This window comes from Lipotes vexillifer, unplaced genomic scaffold (genome assembly GCF_000442215.2).
Source record: "Lipotes vexillifer unplaced genomic scaffold, Lipotes_vexillifer_v1.1 scaffold418, whole genome shotgun sequence".
In the NCBI taxonomy this organism is placed as follows: Eukaryota; Metazoa; Chordata; class Mammalia; order Artiodactyla; family Lipotidae; genus Lipotes; species Lipotes vexillifer.
The window spans coordinates 4872454-4898106 of NW_006798629.1; the positions used below are offsets into that span (position 1 = coordinate 4872454).

General features: G+C 39.8%; 1 protein-coding gene across 1 annotated transcript in view; it reads left to right on the forward strand.

Annotated features, from left to right (window-relative positions):
• The window catches only part of TBC1D5 (TBC1 domain family member 5), a 358157-nt gene that overhangs the window by 93799 nt on the left and 238705 nt on the right, over nucleotides 1–25653 (forward strand). The window contains exons 3-6 of the mRNA XM_007470644.1: nucleotides 1241–1349; nucleotides 2807–2896; nucleotides 2997–3071; nucleotides 4188–4255. Coding sequence (XP_007470706.1) covers nucleotides 1241–1349; nucleotides 2807–2896; nucleotides 2997–3071; nucleotides 4188–4255 — 342 coding nt within the window. The remainder of the gene's footprint in view (nucleotides 1–1240; nucleotides 1350–2806; nucleotides 2897–2996; nucleotides 3072–4187; nucleotides 4256–25653) is intronic.

The following is a 25653-nucleotide window of genomic DNA, read 5'->3' on the forward strand; positions in this document are numbered from 1 at the left end:
TGAGGCTGGAAGTTCTCCCGCTCGTGGCATTAGGGAACGTGCCATTGCCTCGGCCACTCTTCTGGAAAGCTCTGTGGGGAAGATGCAGCTTGCTCTGCAGTCAGGGTTTTGCACGTTAGGTGTGCAGTTGGTTATGATACCGGCTCTAAGATTGCCTTGCGTATGGCTTTCCTTTCTGAACATGAGTGGGGTCTGGCTGGCGACAACTGTGCATTACAGAGAAGGATGATTGAGGGGTTTAGAGGCTTTCTCTCACAAGTTGGTCTCTGAAGAGATTGCCAGGCTTGCAGCTTTGATAATAAATTTTACATTATAAGTTTATTGTGGCATTATGGAATCTGAGAGAAATTTCATAAAGCTGCACTCAGTAGCCTCAACTGTTGACAAATGATTCTTGATGTTTAGTTTGGTACCAGAGGCAGGGAATATAGGTCTGCTTCCTTTATTCAAACTCAGTAAATGGTTTGGGACAATTAATTTCCAATTGTTTCCCAGTAGGGCAGATTTACTTGTATATTAATGAGGCACAGGTGTTGGGCCCCTGGTGTCTGCATGCCTGGGAGGCATATTTCAGTTGTTTATCTCCTCAGCCATAGGTACAGGCGGCAGGGTACTCAAGCTTGCCTTTCACAGTTTTTACAGTGAGGCTTTTTAATTTTTTTGATGTTTTTTTCACATTTGCCTGCACCTGTTAAAATTTTAAAACTGATCGTGTGGAAAGAAGTTGCAGAGATTTCAATAGTAAGTAGTACTAAAAACTAAAGAAAGTAGTCTTCTATATAATTGCCCAGCTTGATATGAAAGAAAAATGAGTTGATTTAATGAGATATTTCAGGTGAGAAGCCAATATGATCCATGGCTCACTTTTTGGTTGTGTATTTTTGGAGCAAGTATATCTTTGTCAATGGCCAAAGCAGTCATATACTTATATTAATATTCATTTTTTTCTTGTTGATTCACTGAACTGCAGTACCATCATTTTAGAGGCAGTGGAATAGCCTCCATAGACATTATGAATTTCAGTAGCTGGCATAATTATAGCGATCTACATATTCATTAAATCTACCAAAGAACTCTGTCCAAAAAGACAGCCATGCGTTCAGAAACAGTACACAAATAAATATATACGTTTTAAAAGTTGCATTTCTGAGACTTATTTAAAATTAAATTCCTGTAGCAGTCCTCTCCAAGCAGAGAATTTTAACAAAAGGATCCCCATGCTTTGGTTTCTTGCATCTAGGAAAGAATGGGAAGAACTATTTGTAAACAACAATTACTTGGCAACAGTAAGGCAGAAGGGGATTAATGGGCAGCTGAGAAGCAGCAGGTTCCGCAGCATTTGCTGGAAGGTAAGAAGAAAATATTTATTTACAGTTTGTAGTTGCAGTATATCAACACATTACCTGATGCCCCGGAAGATCACCCATGCGGGGGATCACTGAATTTTCCAAGAGACTTCACTCTTGAGGTTTTGGCTATCCAGGTTTATCTTTCATAGGACATTTGCTAATAAGGTTGAACCACCTTAGTCCTGGATAACCGGCGATGGTGAAGGAGTCATTTGAAATAACGGTCTTTTCATCCCATTTGATGGCGTGGAACTCAAGCAACGCCTTCCGGGTCCCCAGGGGCATTTGCAGAAATCCTTGCTGCTGGAAGGGGGTGTGCGTGTGTGTGAATGTTTTTCAGGCTCCTATTATATCAAGTGCCGTCATGTAGTCACTCTCCCTTTTTTCTTCACAAATAACAGATGGAAAAGATTTTCCATATTTTTTGTACTAGAAACACCTAGAGAAGGGCAGCAAGAAGGAGAAGTGGAGGGAGATTTGGTCAGTCTCCTTCCAGAGAAAGCCCATCAGTCACCACATGAGTGATGATGAGCTACAGTATCTCTTTCATCGCTCGGAAATCTGTCCCTTTTTGTTCTCTCAAAGTGAATCAATTTAGATTGAGACTCACTTTTAAAATGACTTCTCTTGAAAGTTGTTTAGGATTCATCTGCACAAATTCAGCATACGGAGCCTTCAGGTGAAGACAGTAAGGAACACATAATGTAGTAGACAGTTTGAAATTTAATTATTTAGATTTAATAGTCGAAGTGCATTTTTCTTGCATTTGGTGCAGGCAGTAGAGGCAGAGGTTGTGCTGCTTGGCTGTTTGTACACAGGTTTGGGCTCACCCCCAGCTCCTTGTTGAACTTTTTAATGTCTCCTTCATTGGCTAAAAATAAACTCAAACCCAGATTTTTTTTAATGTTGTATTAAGCTAAATTAAATCAAATTTGTCTTTTTAAGAATGCTTGTTATTTTCATGAGCAGACTGCTAGTTGTAAATTACGTTTTCTGCTGTAGAAGGAACGGCTTCAGTGCTCAGGCTGTGTCGTCAGATGGTTCCTCTCTGTCCTTTACCTGCTTGTTTGAAGACAGATCTGAAACCTTGAAACTACAGATTGGACCTTGCGCCTGTTAATACACCCCAGCAGCCCCCCTTAATATAAGAATGTAAAATAGAATTGTACTTGAACCTCAGTGAATTTTTCTTGTTCACTTTTACTATAAATTTGGAGGGGAAGTTGATTCCACCTTGTGATGTAGCTTTGGGGATCTTGTTCTTTGGCCTTTGTTCACTTTTGGAATTGTCCAAATTTATATATTTCTTAAATACCCCCAAATGTAATTGATTGAGGATTGGAACAGTAACATGAATACGAATATCTTCTTCAGTTTTCAGGTGGTGCCATTTGCCGTAGTTTGACTTTTTACTTCTTAGGATTTTTATGAAAGTTTCCTCTTTTTTTTTTTGACAGCTCTTTCTTTGTGTTCTTCCTCAAGATAAAAGTCAGTGGATAAATAGAATTAAAGAATTAAGAGCATGGTATAGCAACATTAAAGAAATAGTAAGTTGTACTTTAATTAATGGAATTGTTTTCTTAAGTATGCTTTGGAGTCCAGTAGCCTCTGATCTTTGCATTTGTGTTTTCTCTCTTTCTTTCCCAGCACATCACAAACCCGAGGAAGGTTGTTGGCCAGCAAGACTTGATGATCAATAATCCCCTTTCCCAGGATGAAGGGGTAAAGTTTGTCTTTATTCATATCTCAACCGCTTTTACCCATAAGAGTATGCTTATGTCTTGTTATCCATCACCACAAAAGCAGTGTTATACCGTACCAATTATTATTTTTTTTTACCCCACGTGTTATACCACCTAAAACCAGATGGGCTTTATTCCATGCTGTGTATGGACAGTGTTGTAGGAAGCCAATGGTCTATTTCTGGGGAAGGGCACTGCTAAGAAGAGGCCCCAGGGGCCTGCAAGAGCCGAGGGTCAGAGAGAAGAGCACGAAGCTGAGGGTTGAACTGTCCTCCCAGGGTCGCAGGGGGGAGTGGAAGGCTGCGGAGAGCCTCCCTTCCTGACAAAGGTAGAGAAGGCTTTACCTGGAAGGACCAGGTCACACGAAGGAAAGCAACTGTTTGTAGTGAACCTGTGAACAAGTTTTTAAAGATCACGAAAAAGATCAGGCCCACGAGGAGTAATTAATACCTCAGAGGTATTGATTGTGTAACTTCTTCAGTTGCTGCTCTAATTCCTATTTCCGTGTTAACGGACTTGTTTTTTTCTCTATTTTCTACATAACATTAACATTTCTTTTTCCTGACACATGTAATTATTATAATATAGTCTATGGTATAGCAGCATGAAATATTAAGCAATTTTTAAAACTTTAAGGTCACATTTTTAAAAGTACATAAAAATCTATTTCATTATAAAACCTAATAGAGCATAATAGAAAACGTTACATATCTTTCTTAGTGCGTTGGCAGTTCAGGTCAGGTTCAAGTGTGACCACTTGGCCAATGGGCCTCCTCTAATCCAGGTGGACCTTTTTGTTGTTGTAGGGGTAGCAGCAGATGCATAGCAGTAAAAGTATCATTCACTTTAAACAGATAGTAGAAAATTTTAAATGTACACAATAATATCACTGAAAAAGTTGATGTTAGAGTAAGGATATTTTTCTGAGATTAAAGTAGATTTTAATAAAAATTTTTCCAGGTTCAGGTTTCCTATCTGCAATGTAAAATCATAACTCAGAGAGGGATAAATTTAATCATTTAATTATTAAATTGAAATCGTAAAAGTCAAGCAAACTTGGGGTATTATTTTAAATAGGTTGCTTTCCTTATTTCAGAGTCTTTGGAACAAATTCTTCCAGGATAAAGAACTTCGGTCAATGATTGAACAAGATGTCAAAAGAACGTATGTAGAACTACTTACAGGTTACTTTCAGTAATTAAAACTGGCGTTACCTCTTTGCAATTTTAGCAAAATATACAATCTTAATTGAGTGCAGTATTCTACTTGTGTTAACAGTTATTTTGGCCAAAGTTTGATAATAATAATTACTTTCTATTCTTAAAGTATAGGTTTTTGTGTTCCCTTTGTCAAAGTAAATTACATTTATAATATTAAAATAATATGTAAGTACTTAACTATTTAAATCAGTTTTTTAGTTCCCAATGATTATTTGAAGTCGTGCTCTGATTAAGGTTATATTTTATAGTCTTAATACTGGTTTTGCTAAAAAAAATTATCTTTTGCTTTACACCTTTGAATCCCTTTCTAATCAAATTAATTTTTAAATGACAACTATTATTTTTACCCCCCCCCCTTATTTCTCGTCCTCTTGACACCATTCAAGTTTGCAAACAACTCAGTCTACTCAATATTTACTATATGAAGATTGGTTCTTTATTTAGCATGTAGTTAATGTCTATAACTTTTATATATTGGACCTCATCTTTCTGGGTCATGTAGTGAGAATTACATGGAATTTGTGTAGGAAGAGCCCAGGGTAAGTTCTAGCAATGTATTCTATAATCCTGGACAAATTAACTTCAACAAACGTCTTTCCCCCTTAGGTGTCCGTTTCCATAAGCCTAGGATAAGAGTAACGACCTCAAGGGATTGTTATAGATTAACATGTTGATAATGGTAGTAAATTAGATGTGTTTATACTTTAAACTGCAAACTACATAAAGGTTAGTAAATTTGAGTTCATCATTGGGATCTGGGATGAGCCAGGTATGTGCAGAGTCCTGAATCCACTGCTTCCTTCCAGGTCCTCCTACGGCTCTGCTTGTCTGCCCCACTCCTGGTTCCAGTCCTTCTCCCCTAGTGCAATGTCAGGGCCACTGGCTCTCTGACATTCATCTCTTTCCAGGTCCCAAACAGAATAATCAGATGACACGGGCTTTTATAAGGTTATACTACATATTTAACAAATGAGATTTTCTATTTTAAAATGGAAATAATTCAGAGGAGTCATGGGTTCAGAGAACAGCAAAACCATAGCTAACTGGCCGTGATGGTGGGTTGGAGGTGTGAGGTAGGGATCATTTTGATGAGCTTGCTTAGGACTGGGGACTAAGCAGTGATAGGGAAGCTACCCTCCAGTGTCAGGTGGTGGTGCTGGATCTCTAGTAGGTGGTTTCAGAAGGCAGAATGCTGCTGTATTGGTTCCCGGGAGGCACTCAGTAAATATTTTTTGGGTAAAACAAAAGGATGAATTTCCTCACCAGTCATTTAGGGAACTAGCTGGGTAATCAGTGGCAATAAAACAGACCTCATAAAAACAAAAGGCACGGTGTATATTGCTAACCAAGCAGTCAAGGTATCTGTTTTGGAAAATGCTAGGCAGTTATCTTAGAAAACTTGACAGCTTCTGTTTAAGAAGGGTTTTAGTGAGTGTCCTCTACTGTTGCCAAATGGAAATGGACATGCCATGGCACTGGGGCAGAGTCACACACTAGCGGCCACATGGGCCAGATTGGCCAAAATAAATAGGAAAAAAAGAGAACGGCAAAGAAAAAGAGTTGGATGGCCAAACCAAACAAGAAGTGGCATTGGGAGCCTCTTCATCATTTTGGTTCCTTAGCTCAAACGTTTCTGCTTTGCTGTGTGAGAAAATGTTATTTCTCAAAAGCTATATTCTTGTAACTATTTGGTTTTATATTTTCTATGTATTTTTCTTACAAATACGTATGTGCGTATGCGTGTAACATACATACATGGCTGTTTTTTTTCCCCTCATGATTTGTCTTCACTGGTGCATTTTAGTTAAGTTGGCAAACCCGAGATGCAGGGAAGGCTGCTAGGAGGCCTATAGTTCATAGCCTGGGAGTGGGAGGTTGCAGACCTGCTTCCCCAGAAGGCTCTCCCAATGGCTCTCCCCTACATTTAGAGGAAGTCTCCTTGCCATCTGTGTATAAATTTGGGGGCAAGTAACTTAGCTTGTAAGGTAAGGGTGTCCGTCTTATATTAAAGCCACCAAATTGCCTAATCATAAAAGCTGAATAGCTTAAATAATTTTACTGCTTTAGGCAATACACCCTCTTTATTTATTTATTTATTTATTTATTTATTTTATTTTTAACAAATTTCATTTATTTATTTTTTGGACGCGTGGCACATGGGATCCTAGTTCCCTGACCAGGGATCAAATCCATGGCCCCTGCGTTGAAAGCACGGAATCTTTTTTTTTTTTTTTTTTCCTTGCGTTTTGCGGGCCTCTCGCCATGGCTCACGGGCCCAGCCGCTCCGCGGCATGTGGGATCTTCCCGAAACGGGGCACGAACCCGCGTCTCCTGCATCGGCAGGCGGACTCTCAAGCACTGCGCCACCAGGGAAGCCCGAAAGCACGGAATCTTAACCACTGGACCGCCAGGGAGGTCCTGATACACCCTCTTTAGGAGGCACTATGTTATCTCAAATGCATGGTTTTCAATCCAGTCGGTACAGCAGCTCATAAAGCAAGAGGAGAAGAAAGGGAGACACACAACTCAGTGAAGGTTACACAGTGTTACTCGTTGACTAGCATCTGTGAGAGAATTTGGTATTCTTTGAGTGTATATTTTACTGAATGTCTACTCTGTTTCAAGCCTGTCCTTGCCCTGGGGGAACAGGGTGGTTAGGGAACAGGGTGGTGAGTAAGACAGACAAGGTCCTGCCATCACAGGATGTACATTTCAGTGTGGGTTGCTGGGGAGTGAAACAATGTGCCTGTCTAGATAAAGAGGGTAATGGTAGAGGGTGGTGATTGCTGTGAAGAAATCAAGCAGGGTAATAGGACAGCTAGACGGGTGGCTGCTTTAAGAAGTCATCGGCAACAGCATCTCTGAGAAGACGACATTTGAGCTGAGAAGTGACACATTTTAAATTTATTTATTTATTTTATTTTTGGCTGTGTTGGGTCTTCGTTTCTGTGTGAGGGCTTTCTCTAGTTGCGGCGAATGGGGGCCACTCTTCATCATGGTGTGCGGGCCTCTCACTGTCGCGGCCTCTCTTGTTGCGGAGCACAGGCTCCAGGCGCGCAGGCTCAGTAGTTGTGGCTCACGAGCCCAGTTGCTCCGCGGCACGTGGGATCCTCCCAGACCAGGGCTCAAACCCCTGTCCCCTGCATCGGCAGGCAGATTCTCAACCACTGTGCCACCAGGGAAGCCCCATAAGTGACACATTTTAAAAAGCCAGCCATGTGAAGATGTAGGGGAAGCCCATTCCAGGCAGGGGGGACAGCTGGTGCAGAGTCCTCAGTGAAAGTGGGCTGAGCGTTCAGAGGAACTGAAGGGAGGCCATGGTGGCTGCAGGCAGGTGATCACAGTAGGGAGGCCTGAGAGGTGGTCCTGCCGACCACAGTGAGGGGTTTGGGTTTGGTCCCACTTGGAGGGTACTGAGCAGGGGAATGAGGTCTGAGAAGAGAATTCTGGCTGCCGTGCAGTGGGGTGAAGGTGGACGTGAACACAGAAGCTGGGAGGGCTGCCAGGAGTTGGTTGCTGTGTCCCAAGTTCAGTGGTGTCGGTGACATAGACTGAAGATGAAGATGGGAGTAGATGAGGTGAGGACATACATTTTATATTTTAAAATGTAAATTAGATGTCATTATTTGTAGCTTTCTCACATTCCTCGATTCTATTCCGTTGTTACTAGTCTGTTTTGGGTCCTCTTTACCTCTTACCTGGAGTGTCTTACTTGTTTAACTGTTTTCTTTGGACCTATTAACTTTCTCTTCCAGTCCAACCCACGTGTTAAAGCCTTGTTTTCCCAAAGCACATTTCTAGTCATGCTCCTACTTGCCTAATCTAAGACCTTCTGCGACTCTCTGTGGTTTGCAGAAGATGTACTTAACCCAGACTCCCGAACACACACACAGTTCCCTTTTAGGGCTTTCCAGTTACCTTTCTCTTATTGATTTCTCATTTAATTTCATTGTGGTCTGAGGGCAGACACTGTATTATTTCTCTTCTGTCAAATTTGTTAAAGTGTGTTTTATGGTTCAGAATGGGATCTGTCTCTGTCAACATTCCATGTGAGCTGGAGGAGAATGTGTACCCTGCTGTTGTTGGATAAAGTGGTCTGTAGATGTCAGTTAGATCCAGTTGATTGATGACGTTGCTGAGTTCAACTCGGTCCTTACTGGTTTTCTGCCTGCCAGGCCTGTCCATTTCTGATAGAGGGGTGTTGAAGTTGCCAACCGTGATAGCGGGTTCTTTTATTTCTCTTTCCAGTTTTATCGGGTTTTGCCTTGCATAGTGTGATGCTCTGTTACTAGGTGCATACCTGTTAAGGGTTGTACGCCTTCTTGGAGAATTGATCCCTTTATCATTATGCATTGCCCTTTCTTATCTTTTAACTAGTGTTAGCATGGTATGTTGTTCTCCAACTATTTACTTTTAATCTACATGTGTTGTTCTATTTAAAGTGGTTTCTTAAAACCAACGTACAGTTGGGTCTTGTTTTTCTGATCCACTCTGACAGTGTCTGTCTTTTTAATTGGTGCATTTAGGTGGTCTACATTGATGTTCAAAGTGATTACTGATATAGTTGGATTATTATCTGTCATATTTGTTACTGCTTTCTATTCATTACCTTGTTCTTTATTCCTATTTTTGTTTTCTGCTCTTTTCCTACCTTTCATAGTTTTAATTGAGCATCTTAGGTTATTCCATTTTTCTCTCCTTTCTCAGCATGTTGGTTATACTTCTTTTACTTTTTTTCTTAGTAGTTACCTGGGACTACTATATATACAATATACATTTCAGCAAACCCACTTTCAAATTACACTCTACCACTTCAAAGATAGTGTCAGTGCCTTATAATAGCAAAATAATTCTAATTCCTCCCTGCTGTGTCCCTTGTATGATTTCTGTCATTCATTTCACTTATACATAAGCATATGTATCCATATGTATACATACACACAGGCATGCATAATTGAATATATTGTTGGTATTATTATTTTAAACAAATTGTTATTTGTTATATCAGTTAAGAGCAAGAAAAAAGAAAGTTTTTATTTACCTTTATTCCTTCTTACACTCTTCCTTTATGTAGATCAGAGTTAGAAATTATTTTCCTTTTTTCTAAAGAACTTTAAAAATAATTTCTTGTAAGGCAAGTCTACTGACAGATTCTCACAATTTTTGCTTGTCTGAGAAAGTCTTTATTTCTCCTTCACTTTTGAAGGGTAATTTTGCGGGATACAGAATTCTAGGTTGGTGGGTTTCTTCCCTTTCAACACTTTAAATATTTCAGTTCATGCTCTTCTGTCTTGCATGGTTTCTGAGGAGAAGTTGGATGTAATTCCTTATTCCTATATAGAAAAGATGTTTCCCCCCCCGCTTTGAGGACTTTATCTTTGATTTTCAGCAGTTTGCAAATAATATACCTAGGTGCCATTCTTTGGGTGTTTATCTTCCTTGGTAGTCTCTGAGCTTCCTGGTTCTGTGGTTTGGTAGCTGACATTAATTTGGGGAATTTGTCAGTTATTATTTCAAATATTTCTCCTGTTCCTTTTTCTCTCTCTTCTCCTTCTGGTATTTCCATGATGTGTATGTTACACCTTTTTTGGTTGTCCCACAGTCTTTGGATGTTCTGTTCTTTTTTTTTTGTCTTTGTTCTCTTTGCTTTTCAGTTGTTAAGGATTCTATTGAGATATCCTCTGGTGCAGATTCTTTTCTCAGCTGTGTCCAGTCTACTAAGGAGCCCAGTAAAGGTGTTCTTCATTTCTCTTACAGTGTTTTTGTATGTCTAGAATTTCTTTTTGGTTCTTTCTTAGGATTTCCATCTTTGGCTTACATTGCCTGTCTGTTCTTGCATGCTATCTACTTTATCCACTAGAGCCCTGAGCATGTTAATCATACTTGTTTTAAATTCCTGATTCCCTAATTCCAACATCCCTGCTTTCTTTGGTTCTGATGTTTGCTCTGTCTCCTCGAATCCTTTGTTTGTTTTTTGCTTTTTGGTATGCCTTGTAATGTTTGTTGTTGTTGTTGTTTTATGATAGCCAGACATTTGTACTGGCTGAAGGAACTGCTGTAAATAGGTTGTTAGTAATGTGGTGATAAGGTGAGGGGAGAGGGGAAGTGTTCTTTAGACTTACCACCAGTCTTTTAGGGATGTGCCTCTGGACTGTCCCCTTCACAAGTGTTCCTCAGGTCTCCCTATCCACTTAGATGGGACAGGATGGCAGAGGGGTTGGAGTTGGGTATTTGTCTTTCCCCAGGTCAGTTAGGGTCTCATGGTATGCCAGCATGTTAGGCTCTGGTTAACTAGTTTTCCTTGCAGGCAGGCCTTGTTAAGAAGAGCAGAGTACTCTATTCAGATTGCCCCCTTTACCCCTTCCCCTGTCGGAAGCTGAGGGGAGTTTTCTCTGATACTTACTGTTGGAACCTGGTTGAGCTCCTGGAAGTAAATCTCACAATATTGTGTGGGCCTCCCTGTGATGGGGTTTTCCTGGAGTTTTTGAACTCTCAGAGCTGTCCAGTGAGCTTCTAGCAATCTGTCAATTACAGTTCAGGTTTTCCTTCCCCAGCACTGGTTCCTGCCAGGGGTTTTGCTTGTGAGTCTTTGTTCTGGTAAGTGTGGCTCCCTGTATTTGCTTGTCTGTCTCTCCAAATTTGGGGACAGCAGTTTGCCCTGTGTCCTCACCCCTCTTAGGAATCCAAGAAGAGCTGTGGATCTTTCAGTCTGCTCAGCTTTTTACTTGTTGTTAGGATACAGTAGTGATGTCCAAGCTACTTATATGAAGAACCAGAAGCCTGACGTCCCTCCAGAATTCCCTTTTAGACCAGTGCTCTGGCATTGTTTCTTGCACAGGTTTTTGCTTTCCATTTGCATTCCTCAGCTGCTTCTCTGCTGGAATTACACTTCCCCCTACTGCTCCCTGTTGGAGTCCTGACAACTCATTCTTCAAGGCCTGAGTTCATCACCACCCTGTTCATGGCACATGTTCCAGTCTCTACAATTGGAAATCATTTGTGCCGATTCTGTATTCCAGTGGAATTTTCTTAATAACTCTGTGGTAATATTACTTAAGTTTGTTTTGTCTTATATTTATTTAGACCTGCCAATGTATTCAATCTGCCAATGTATTCGATACATTTATATTAATCTCCTTGGCACTGCAGATGCCAAGACAAATATGGCATGGGCCCTTAAGAAGCTCAAAGTCTAATAGAGAAAGCAGACCTAAAAAAAGTGACAGTGCAAAATAGCAATACTATGATGGAAAGAGTATGCACAGGAGCTCTGGTATCAGCCCAGGTCTCATCTTTCAGACCTAATGGTAACCCCTGGAGGGCATGGACCAAATCTTACTTCTGTCACACTGTGCAGAATCAGGGTTATGCTTATTAATAAATGCTCTTTGATGGTGAATCTTATCACTGATGATCAGTATTGTTCAATTTTAGTAATAACAGTATGTAACATTTTCACTCTTCAGAAACATAAACACTTAAAAAAATACTATTGTCAGCCTTCTAGTCTGAGTTTAAACAAGATAATTTCATCTCGTGAGCTGTGTTGTTGCCATCATTATTGAGTGTATTTGATCTGAATATGTCACTGTATTAAATATCATCCCTTTCAACTAATTTTAATATTCTTTTTCTTCTACTAACTCTTTTTTGCCTCAGAGGGTTTTGTATTCATTTCAATTAATTGTTCCTTACCTCAACCTAATGAGGTTGTTACTGTTCTCATTTTTATTACTGAATGAAAAAAAAACAGCTGAAAATCAAAAGGTAAATCAAGTAGCTTCCAATTTACAGCATTTCTAATTCAGAACTTGAATCGTCCATTCTGAACCAATTTTGCCATGCTTCAAAGGCTGTAACATTAAATGAAATTCAGTGTTATTTAAAATGATGGGAAATATTGAGTTCAGAATACAAGATCATTTACATATTAGATACCAAAGAAGTCTGTTATTTGGTCTATCAAGGTCTATTCTAAAAGTATATTTATAGTGTCTACAACATCATTTGCAAATTAACATATTTATAAGCTATTGCCAAACATATTTATAAGCTATGGCCCGTCTTTTCTTCAAACGCGTTCTCTCTCTCTCCTGAATTAAATGATTAAAATTCTTTAACTTACTTTTATTATCGTAATGGTGCCTATGTTTAACAGTCGATCTGACTGCCTGTCAGGTTTCCTGGTCGTTGTCTTCAGTTTCTGGTCTTTCATCTTTCTGGTTATTGTAGGGTCCTTAGGGTTGGCAGTTCAGGCAGCTCAGTCATAGTTCATTCCGCTCTGTCCCACTTGAATCTCCATGACATGGTTAAATCTTTAATGATCCAGCTTTCTCATTTGATGCTCCCTTTCATTTATATTTCCCGTATGGGCTAAGCTATAGACGTAATCTATTTCAGCAAACTTTCTTTCCTCAAATTTTTTTTATCTTGTCATTTGATATTTTGGGGATTCATTAATAATTGATAAAATGTTCTCTTTAAAACCACAGATGTAAAAATTCAGAATGTAGAACATTTTTCCATACCTTTTTTTTTTTCTGTTAAAAAATAAAAAAAGAAGGAACCAAGATGGCAGAGTAGAAGGATGTGCTCTCACTCTGTCTTGCGAGAACCCCAGAATCACAACTAGCTGCTGGACAGTCATCGACAGGAAGGCACTGGAACTCACCAAAAAAGATACTCCACATCAAAAGACAAAGGAGAAGCCACAGTGAGACAAAAGGAAGGGTGCAATCACAGCAAAATCAAATCCCATAACTGCTAGGTGGGCGACTCACAAACTGGAGAACACTTATACCACAGAAGTCCACCCACTGGAGTGAAGGTTCTGAGCCCCACGTCATGCTTCCCAACCTGAGGGTCCAGCAACGGGAGGAGAAATTCCTAGAGAATCAGACTTTGAAGGCTAGCGGAATTTGATTGCAGAACTTCAACAGGACTGGGGGAAACAGAGACTCCACTCTTGGAGGGCACACACAAAGTACTGTGTGCATCGGGACCCAGGGGAAGGAGCAGTGACCCCAGGGGAGACTGAAGCAGACCTACCTGCTAGTGTTGGAGGGTCTCCTGCAGAGGCGGGGTGTGGCTGTGGCTCACCATGGGGACAAGGACACTGGCAGCAGAAGTTCTGGGAAGTACTCCTTGGCATGAGCCCTCCCAGAGTCTGTCATTAGCCCCACCAAAGAGACCAGGTAGGCTCCAGTGTTGGGTTGCCTCAGGCCAAACAACTAACAGGGAGGGAAGCCAGCCCCACCCATCAGCAGTCAAGCAGATTAAAGTTTTACTGAGCTCTGCCCACCTGAGCAACAGTCAGCTCTACCCACCACCAGTGCCTCCCATCAGGAAACTTGCACAAGCCTCTTAGATAGCCTCATCCATCAGAGGGCAGACAGCAGAAGCAAGAAGAACTACAAGCCTGGAGCCTGTGGAACAAAAACTACATTCACAGAAAGGTAGACAAGATAAAAAGGCAGAGGGCTATGTACCAGATGAAGGAACAAGATGAAACCCCAGGAAAACAACTAAATGAAGTGGAGATAGGCGACATTCCATAAAAAGAATTCAGAATAATGATAGTGAAGATGAACCAGGACCTCGGAAAGAGAATGGAGGCAAAGATCGAGAATGAAAACTACACTAGAAGGAATCAGTAGCAGAATAACTGAGGCAGAGAAACGGTTAAGTGACCTGGAAGACAGAATGGCGGAATTGACTGCTGCGGAACAGAATAAAGAAAAAAGAGTGAAAATAAATGAAGACAGCCTAAGAGACCTCTGGGACAACATTAAATGCAACAACATTCGCATTATAGGGGTCCCAGAAGGAGAAGAGAGAGAGAAAGGAGCCAAGAAAATATTTGAAGAGATTATAGTCGAAAACTTCCCTAACATGGGAAAGGAAATAGCCACCCAAGTCCAGGAAACACAGAGAGTCCCATACAGGATAAACCCAAGGAGAAACATGCCAAGACACATAGTAGTAGTAATCAAACTGGTGAAAATTAAAGACAAAGAAAAATTATTGAAAGCAGCAAGGGAAAAACGACAAATAACATACAAGGGAACTCCCGTAAGGTTAACAGCTGATTTCTCAGCAGAAACTCTACAAGCCAGAAGGGAGTGGCATGATATACTTAAAGTGATGAAAGGGAAGAACCTACAACCAAGATTACTCTACCCAGCAAGGATCTCATTCAGATTCGATGGAGAAATCAAAAGCTTTACAGACAAGCAAAAGCTAAGAGAATTCAGCACCACCAAACCAGCTCTACAACAAATGCTAAATGAACTTCTCTAAGTGGGAAACACAAGAGAAGGAAAGGACCTACAAAAACAAACCCAAAACAATTAAGAAAATGGTCATAGGAACATACGTATCCATAATTACCATAAACCTGAATTTAAGGGCGTTTAACCAACCAAAAGACACAGGCTTGCTGAATGGATACAAAAACAAGACCCATATATATGCTGTCTACAAGAGACCCACTTCAGACCTAGGGACACATACAGACTGAAAGTGAGGGGATGGAAAAAGGTATGCTATGCAAATGGAAATCAAAAGAAAGCTGGAGTAGCAATACTCATATCAGATAAAATAGACTTTAAAATAAAGAATGTTACAAGAGACAAGGAAGGACACTACATAATGATCAAGGGATCAATCCAAGAAGAAGTTATAGCAGTTATAAATATATATGCACCAAACATAGGAGCACCTCAATACATAAGGCAACTGCTAACAGCTATAAAAGAAGAAATCGACAGTAACACAATAATAGTGGGGGACTTTAACACCTCACTTACACCAATGGACAGATCTTCCAAAATGAAAATAAATAAGGAAACAGAAGCTTTAAATGACACAATAGACCAGATAGATTTAAGTGATATTTATAGGACATTCCATCCAAAAACAGCAGATTACACTTTCCTCTCAAGTGCTCATGGAACATTCTCCAGGATAAATCACATCTTGGGTCACAAGCCTCAGTAAATTTAAGAAAATTGAAATCATATCAAGCATCTTTTCCGACCACACGCTCTGAGATTAGAAATTAATTATGGGAAAAAATACGTAAAAACCACAAACACATGGAGGCTAAAAAATACGTTACTAAATAACCAAGAGATCACTGAAGAAATCAAAATATACCTAGAGACAAATGACAATGAAAACACAATGATCCAAAGCCTGTGGGATGCAGCAAAAGCAGTTCTGAGAGGGAAGTTTATAGCTATACAAGCCTACCTCAAGAAACAAGAAAAATCTCAAACAAACAATCTAACCTTACACCTAAAGGAACTAGAGAAAGAAGAACAAAAAAACCCCAGAGTTAGCAGAAGGAAAGAAATCATAAAGATCAGAGCAGAAATAAATGAAATAGAAACAAAGAAAACAATAGCAAAGATCAATAAAACTAAAAGCTGGTTCTTTGAGAAGATAAACAAAATTGATAAACCATTAGCCAGACTCATCAAGAAAAAGAGGGAGAGGACTCAAATCAATAAAATTAGAAATGAAAAAGGAGAAGTTACAACAGACACCGCAGAAATCCAAAGCATCCTAAGAGACTACTACAAGCAACTCTATGCCAGTAAAATGGACAACCTGGAAGAAATGTACAAATTCTTAGAAAGGTATACCTTTGAAAACTGAACCAGGAAGAAATAGAAAATATGAACAGACCAATCACAAGTAGTGAAGTTGAAACTGTGATTAAAAATCTTCCAACAAACAAAAGTCCAGGACCAGATGGCTTCACAGGTGAATTCTAGCAAACATTTAGAGAAGAGCTAACACCCATCCTTCTCAAACTCTTCCAAAAATTTACAGAGGAAGGAACACTCCCAAACTCATTCTATGAGGCCACCATTACCCTGATACCAAAACCAGACAAAGATACTACAAAAAAAGAAAATTCCAGACCATTATCACTGATGAATATAGATACAAAAATCCTCAACAGAATACTAGCAAACAGAATCCAACAGCACATTCAAAGGATCATACACCATGATCAAGTGCGATTTATCCCAGTGATGCAAGGATTCTTCAATATACCAAATCAATCAATGTGATACACCATATTAACAAACTGAATAATAAAAACCATATGATCATATCAATAGATGCAGAAAAAGCTTTTGACAAAATTCAACAACCATTTATGATAAAATCTCTCCAGAAACTGGGCATAGAGGGAACCTACCTCAACATAATAAAGGCCATATATGACACACGTCATTCTCAATGGTGAAAAACTGAAAGCATTTCCTCTAAGATCAGGAACAAGACAAGGATATCCACTTTCACCACTGTTATTCAACATAGTTTTGGAAATCCTAGCCATGGCAATCAGAGAAGAAAAAGAAATAAAAGGAATACAAATTGGAAAAGAAAAAGTGAAACTGTCACTCTTTGCAGATGATATGATACTATACATAGAGAATCCTAAAGATGCCACCAGAAAACTACTAGAGCTAATCAATGAATTATGGTAAAGTAGCAGGATACAAAATTAATGCACAGAAATCTCTTGCTTTCCTATATGATGAAAAATCTGAAAGAGAAATTAAGGAAACATTCCCATTTACCATTGCAAAAAAAGGAATAAAATACCTAGGAATAAACCTACCTAGGGAGACAAAAGACCTATATGCGGAAACCTGTAAGACACTGATGAAAGAAATTAAAGATGATATCAACAGATGGAGAGATATACCATGTTCTTGAATTGGAAGAATCAATATTGTGAAAATGACTATACTACCCAAAGCAGTTTACAGATTCAGTGCAATCCCTGTCAAATTACCAATGGCATTTTTTTACAGAACTAGAACAAAAAATCTTGAAGTTTGTATGGAGACACAAAAGACCCCGAATAGCCAAAGCAGTCTTGAGGGAAAAAAACAGAGCTGGAGGAATCAGACTCCCTGATTTCAGACTATACTACAAAGCTACAGTAATCAAGACAACTTAGTACTGGCACAAAAACAGAAACATAGATCAATGGAACAAGATAGAAAGCCCAGAGATAAACCCACGCACCTATGGTTAACTAATCTATGACAAAGGAGGCAAGGATATACAATGGAGAAAAGACAGTCTCTTCAATAAGTGGTGCTGGGAAAACTGGACAGCTACATGTAAAAGAATTAAATTAGAACATTCCCTAACACCATACACAAAAATAAACTCAAAATGGATTAGAGACCGAAATGTAAGACTGGACACTATAATAGCTGTTAGAGGAAAACATAGCAAGAACACTCTTTGACATAAATCACAGCAAGATCTTTTTTGATCCACCTCCTAGAGTAATGGAAATAATAACAAAAATAAACAAATGGGACCTAATGAAACTTAAAAGCTTTTGCACAACAAAGGAAACCATAAAGAAGACGAAAAGACAACCCTCAGAATGGGAGAAAATATTAGCAAACGGATCAACGGACAAAGGATTAATCTCCAAAATATATAAACAGCTCATGCAGCTCAATGTTAAAAAAACAAACAACCCAATCCAGAATTGGGCAGAAGACCTAAATAGACATTTCTCCAAAGAAGACATACAGATGGCCAAGAAGCACATGAAAAGCTGCTCAACATCACTAATTATTAGAGAAATGCAAATCAAAACTGCAATGAGGTATCACCTCACACCAGTTAGAATGGGCATCATTAGAAAATCTACAAACAACAAATGCTGGAGAGGGTGTGGAGAAAACGGAACCCTCTTGCACTGTTGGTGGGAATGTAAATTGAAACAGTCGCTATGGAGAACAGTATGGAGGTTCCTTAAAAAACGAAAAGTAGAATTTCCAGGGGATCCAGCAATCCCACTACTGGGCATATACCCAGAGAAAACCATAATTCAAAAAGACATATGCACCCCAATGTTCATTGCAGCACTGTTTACAATAGCCAGGTCATGGAAGCAACCTAAATGACCATTGACAGGTGAATGGATAAGGCAGATGTGGCACATATATACAATGCAGTATTACTCAGTTATAAAAAAGAACGAAATTGGGTCGTTTGTTGAGACGTTGATGTATCTAGAGACTGTCATACAGTCTCTAGAAGTAAGTCAGAAAGAGAAAAACAAATATCGTATATTAACACATATATGTGGAACCTAGAAGAATGGTACAGATGAACCGGTTTGCAGCACAGGAATTGAGACACAGATGTAGAGAACAAACGTATGGATACCAAGAGGGGAAAGTGGTGGTGGTGGTGTGATGAATTGGGCGATTGCGATTGACATGTATACACTAATGTATATAAAATGATGACTAATAAGAACCTGCTGTATAAAATAAAATTTAAAAAAAAATAAAGAAAACCCACAGATGTGCGCTCTCCAGTTTGGTAGCCACCAGACCCATGTGGCTATTTACGTTGAAATTAATTTGGATTAAATAAGATAAAATATGTCTTCAGAAGCCACATCTCAAGTGCTAATGGCTACTTTAGTGGCCAGCACAGATGTCGGACATTCCTGTCATCATAGGAAGTTCTACTGGACAGTGCTGTGTAAATAATTCGTTGTTGTTATATTATTGTGCAGTATATGATAGGAATGTCTGCATTTTATTTTTTATTCATAGTGAACTTTTAGATATGACCTCTGCGGCAGTATTTGCTTTTGTTTCCTTTCTCTGCCCTTAAGAAACCTCCATGAATTTTTATAGTTTACAAGTCTTATCTGAGTTTTTGATCAAATTTAGTTATTATGTTACATTGTAGTGGGCAGCTTGAAGTCAGACTAGTGTGAAAATGTTTTCTATATTAGTAATATACAAAAGTGACTTTACAAAGTTGTTGGGTTTTTTTTTTTCTTTTTTCTTTTTCTTATTTAAAGTCCATCTTCTGCACAGTTCCCGTTTTTGGGAGAAGTACTGCCTGTTCCCTCGTCCAGCATTGATTGTCACACTTTACGAAGTTAAGTTACCCTAAATGTTGGTATCTTTTACACAGTTTCCTCCAAGCCCCTTCTTTTTTTTTTTACTTAAATAAAAACCAAATTCCTCAGGGAAAGAAGATTTTTACAAGCAATTTCGGAGCAGAATTGATTTTGGTGTGTGTTAATGCAGACAATCTGCCCAGTGTTAAAATGTTACAGAGAAAAAAACCCACACAAGCTGCCACGTTCGTGTGATCACACCAAAATAGCAGCTTGTATTTATATTTTCAGTCTCCTCGAGGTGGACTGCAGGCACACACGAATGAGTGGCTGTACTTGGTGTTGTGTTGTGATTTTATTTGATGCAGGCACAGTACATGCTCGTGCGTTCACGACCAGCCTTCGCATATGCACTTGTTCACAGCCGCGGAAGTGAAAACTACAACACAAGCCGCTCTCTATGAGTTGTCAGCAACCTGTGTGTGTGTTTCCTAAATATTAAAGAGGGGGAGAAACAAATTTTCAGAAACACAAGAAACAATTCTTCTGTCAAATGGCCTGTAGTCCTTCCTCATTTGACAACACTTAAGGTAAAAATAAAATATTGGATTCTCATGGTTGCATACATATATTTAGAAATATGTATTTTCCTGTACTGCTCATGTTTTTGACGTGTATTTTTCTCATTTCTGTTCCATTTAAGCATGCAGATTCTTACCACACATTTGTTCCAATTTATGGGATATTTTTAAACTTTAAAAAAATTTTGTAGTATTTGAGTGAAAATATAGGTGTATTTGCTGCAGTCGTGGTGCTTTGATTAGCATCCTGGCACTCCCTGTCTGTGGGATTCGGGAGCAGCGGTCCATGTCGTGGCAGCAGAGTTACATCACTCTGAGCAGCTGACCAGAAGAATTTTTACTTTTGAGGTCCTCCTTGTAAATTAAGCCAGAATTTTTTAGCACTATTTATAGTTGTGGGTTCACATATCGATTATGAGAGGGTTAAAAAGTAAAGTCTGGTGGGTGGCAAAGTAATGCCTCATCCTGAAACATTCCTAGTTGCCCTATCCTGTTCAGTAGGGTAACAGTATTTTCGGAACTTTCACACATTTGGAATTGACACCACTTAAGTACTTCAAGGGTAAATGCTTTCAATTGCTTTAAAATTTTTTCTTAATTGCTGAAAAAGTGCAAAATAAAGTCTGTATTTGCAGTGTGACAAAGCCTTGCACTTAAAGTGCATATTTCTATCTACCTATTTTTTTTCTTAATTTTTCACCTTTATGGTATCAGTAAAAAGATTTCTTTTTTTTTTTTTAATTTGAGACAGAGAGGCAGTGGGGTAGAGGGCTTGCTACGTAACTCAGGGCATTGGAGAGCTAGAAAGAACCTTGGATGAAAACCTCTATTTGGATGGTGACAGATACCACTCCCTGAAACTCCAGCCCCAACTGCCCTGTCCTATCATTCTTTGATATTTTCTGTCATCCTAACCCTTCTGCTTTGTCTTCTCACCTGTATGGCGATTTCAAATTCCCACCTTCCCTGTTAGGCTCTTGGAGACTTTCCTGCTATCCTCTTGGGCTGGATCACACCCTTGTCATCACAACAGATTCCTACTTTCTTTCTGTTCACCTCCAGTTTATGGCCTGTGAAAGCTATATGTTGCTTATATATTCATTAGTTGCAAAAAACAAAGGTAGCCGAACTGTGGTCTGGCCTTTTTGTTATACTTTGCCTTTTCACCCCCAGTCCTTGAGTTCATGATTTCATCCTCATTTTTCATTGGTTTGTTTATTTGTAGGTTTGTAGATTTATTTACTCATTCAACAAATGCTATTTGAGAAATTACTATGTAGCAGCTACTATTCTGGAAATTGAGGATCCTGATAAGGAAAATAGTGCCTCTTCTGTTCTTTTGTAGACGCTGCATATTTTATTCTAATTATCTTCCTTTTAAAAATATCTGTAAAATGTCTACTTTCTCACCTAGATTTTCTTAAGTACTTAGTTTCTCTGTTTTATATTTTTCATATTCCCCAGTACCAGGCATCCATAATAGGCATTTGTGTCATTGGTAGTCATCTACTTAAGTCCTTTTATTTTGCAAACGCGTAAAGTTGAAGCTCAGAAAGAATGACTTAAGAAAATACAACTTGTTAACGGCCGAAATGGAAATAACACCTGGCACTCCAGGTCTTTCCACAGATCTATAACATTTTATGTTAATCTGGTTTGCCTGAATTTAACGCTTTCTCAGTTCTAGAAGCATTTATCAAATACTTTGTGTATGCAGAGCACTCTGTGGAGCACACAGGACATGAAAGCATGAGTGTTATCTCAAATCTTACTCAGAAAGTTCTAGAGATTCAATACATAGGTACTGTTTCTGCCCTCTGGGTTCATATGTTCTAATGTAGAGTTTCTCACCCTTGGGAGTATTGACCTTTTGGACCAGTTAATTCTTTGTTGTGAGAGGCTGTCCCACACAGTGGGGTGTTAAGTGGCGTCCCTGACCTCTGGCTGCCGAGGGCTCTGTGGGGCATGATTTTTAGATCTTTCCAGGGCATCAGGGTGTCTTGTCTGACAGGAGGGTTCTCTGATGCACTTTGGACCTTGTTTCTCTGACTGTGTCTTATATTCGATCTTTGCCCAGAAGCAGTGTCTTAATGCTTTCTTTGTGACTAGAGAGGATGAGAAGGAGAAAAGGTTGTATTTTCAAGCCCAGCAAGTCCCAGCGCCTCTGCGTTGAGCAGTTCTTCCTCTTTCCTCCTTTTCCATTCTACTGTAAATAACAAGCAACAGCAGGCAGCACCTTCAGCACTGCCTGGACAGTCTCCTTGGCTAGATCACCCAGTGTATTAGGCACATTTTCAGTATTCCAAATAACTAGAGGCTGCTGTGTTGTCATTACATAATAAGGAATCTTTTCTCTCCACTTTTCTTGTGATGTTTTCCTCACTTTGATTTACGCCCTCACTGGCAGCCTCGTGGGCTGTCTGCCTAATCATCTCTTTCAGATCCTTTAGTCTTTCAGTGAGGTCTATGCAAGGTCCTTCCAGCTCCTGTCCAGTCCTATAGACACCTCTACCACATATTTTATTGTTTTTTAAAAAACAGCCCAGTTTCAGGTATCAAAACCTCTGTTCATCATCTATTTGCTGCATAATACATCAACCAAAATGTAATCACTTGGAACTATAATCATGCATTGTATTTCATAGTTGCTGAAGATCAGGAGTTTGGGAGCAGCTGTGGTCCTGGCTCAGGGGTCTCTCTTGAGCTTGCAGTCAGGTGTCAGCTGGAGCTGCGGTCGTGTGGAGGCCTAATGAGGGCTGGAGGACCCCTGTGGGTTCCTCTCCATGTGGGTCTCGCCATGGCGCTGCTTAAGTGTCTTTTCTCCGGAGGATTCTTGCCGTAAAGCAAACAATCTACAGAGGAAGGGAAGTGTGTTAAAGAATTGGCAGATGTATTTTTAAAACCACCACAGTCCACATGTAGCTTCCCAAGTTTCCCAGATGACCTTTTCCATTCTGTCCAGCCGGAAGGGGAAATGTGGATGGGGCCTGATGGGGGCTGGGGGAAATGTGAATTTTGTGGTCACATGTCATGGCCACTCCCATCCCAGTGGCCACAGCTCACTGAAGAGGATGCTGGGAAGTTCAGTCCTGCCATGTGCCTGGAATGAGGAGAAAGCAGATTTGGTTGAATAGGGGGGATGGTGAAATCATCAACCAAAGTAGGGAGGACAGGAATAAAAAATACGTAGTGTGCCTCCTTTCATTTTATATCAAATTGCTCCTCTATGGTTTTTGCTTGATTTTTTTTTTTCAGTTTTCCTTTAATAAAACAACAAACCAGAGAAAGATATTATAGTTATTTTGGTGTTTAATAGTATTCTAGGGAGTTTTCATCTGCTCATTTTAAATTTTAGATGGATGCTGGTAGTGAAGTTCTGGTTTTAAAGTACCGACATAACATCAGTTATTGTTCCTTCAAGCCCTCCTGTGCTGCTCCATCCTCCTGCTTGGCTATAAACCTTCCCCAAGGGTTTTATTTTTTCCCTTGGGGCATCTTATTGAATACTTGCATCTTCAGTAATTCAGCTGGGCCCAGTACTTTGTCTGTTTTAATACTTCTAATTACCTAATTATGTACTATTATGCAGTGACAAAGCCCTTTGTCATTTCATTCTTTTCTTAACCCTTTTCTTGCTTAGGAAATGTTCTTTTTGTCTCTTTGTTGTCTAAGGAACTCTCCATCATAGACACCCCAGATATTTGCCTAGCTTCCCTTCATCCTCTGTCTGTGTTATGAGCGACCACAGCCCTGTGCGAAGTTTCTACGTCTTTCCAGTTAGCTCCCATCAGGCACCTGGGTTCCTGGTTACTGGGTCTGACGTTGTTTAGCTGTACTCCATCCCTCACCTCCTGACTCGTTCCCATATGCTGCAGTTGCATGGGAAGATATCCAAAAGGGAAATAGAATAGTCTGGTTATCATAACCTGTTTTCGTGACAGAATTAGTGTCATTTATCATTCATAGAGCTTAGATGTCCACAAGCATCCATGAGTAAATATAATGGAAACCAACTATGTTTTTCAAAATTATAGTGATCTGTACTTCAGGATGACTAAAAATTGACAAGGGTAAATTTTTCTTTATATACGTATTTTAGATAATAATGAAAGAAAAAAGGATAAAGTTGTAGTCTTGCCATCTTACCACCTCTAATGAATTAATACATCTAGGCAATGATCATCGATCATCACAGAAAGAGAAGCTAAAAATGTATGCCTCCTGATGGAAGTACACAGTACCATCTGTACCCGTTAGCTATTGCTGCATTGTAAACCGCCCCAAAGCTTAAAAGAACAGCAGAATTAATTTTGTTGATGAATCTCCAACTTGGGTAGGGCTGAGCAGGCAGTTTGTCTCTGTTCCACATGGTGTTGGCCAGGCCAGCTTGAAGGTTAAGGACTGGAATCATTGGAAGATGTGTTCACTTTCCTGCCTGGCTGTTGAAGCCGGCTCTCAGCAGAGACCTCTGGAGCTGTGGCTGGAACACCTCCCCACGGCCTCTCCTGTAGCTGCTTGACTTCCTAGCAGCACAGCGTCTGAGTTCGACGATGTGTCCAGACAGAGAGGCAGACAGAAGCTGTGTCGCAGCATCACTTGTGCTGTCTTCTCTTTGTGAGAAGCTCATCACTGAGGACAGCACATCTGCAGAGGGAAGGAAGTTAGGCTCCTCCACCTTTGTATGGGAGGAGTGCCAGAGAATTCGTGAACATGTACTAAAGCCACCATGCCACCCATGAAGGTTTTTGTTGAAAGTTGAACCTGAACCTGATGAAGTCTCTAGACCTACCTACCAGTTTATAGGAAATACAGCAGGGGGCCTGGGGGGGGGCGCGGTGGGGAGGAGAGGAATGTGTTACATAACAAAATGGAGGAACAATAAGTAAAATTCAGAATGGGAAGTTTCTACAGGGTAAAGAGCCTGGTTTCTTTAACAAATACATTGTAAGAGAAAGAGGGAGAGGGAGAGAGGAAGGAAGGCAGGGAGGGAGGGAGGGAGGGGCAAGTCTATGGAGTAAAAAACTCTTAAGAGATATATCAACAAATTGCAGTGTAAATTCTTGGATCTTGATTGAAACAAACTGAAAAATTTTTAGGGACATTTCAACATTGTATATTTGATTTAATCAATGGATTATTTTTATTATAGTGTTAAAGTGGTGCTATGGTTATGTTTTTAGAGAGTCTTTATCTTTTAGAAATACACACTGCAGTATTATAGGTGTAGTGATGTCTCAGGTTTGCTTCAAAATGCAACACTGAGAGAGGAGGATATGTAAAAAAAAAAAAAAAGAACTGATTAATGATGAAGCTGGGCGATGGCTATACTGCAGTTCACTCTACTATTGTCTCTTTATAAATGCTGGAATTTATAATGAAAGATTATAATGAAAAGATTATATATGAAAGATTTTAGATAATGAAAGATTTTTTTAAAAACTTAAGTTGAAAACTATACTGCCTACGAACGTGGGGTTATTTCAAGATACAAACCAAAAAACGCACACAGCAGACTTTTATATCTCTTGATGTTAGTTTGCACTATGTAAAATTTGTCTATTTAATACCTGCACACATCGTGAGAGAGAAACTCCTGCATTTTAAATATTGATTTATTAAGTTAAAACTGAATTATCGGGCTTCCCTGGTGGCGCAGTGGTTGAGAGTCCACCTGCCGATGCAGGGGACACGGGTTCGTGCCCCGGTCCGGGAAGATCCCACATGCCGCGGAGCGGCTGGGCCCGTGAGCCATGGCCGCTGAGCCTGCGCGTCCGGAGCCTGTGGTCCGCAACGGGAGAGGCCACAACAGTGAGAGAGGCCCGCGTACCACAAAAACAAAAAACTGAA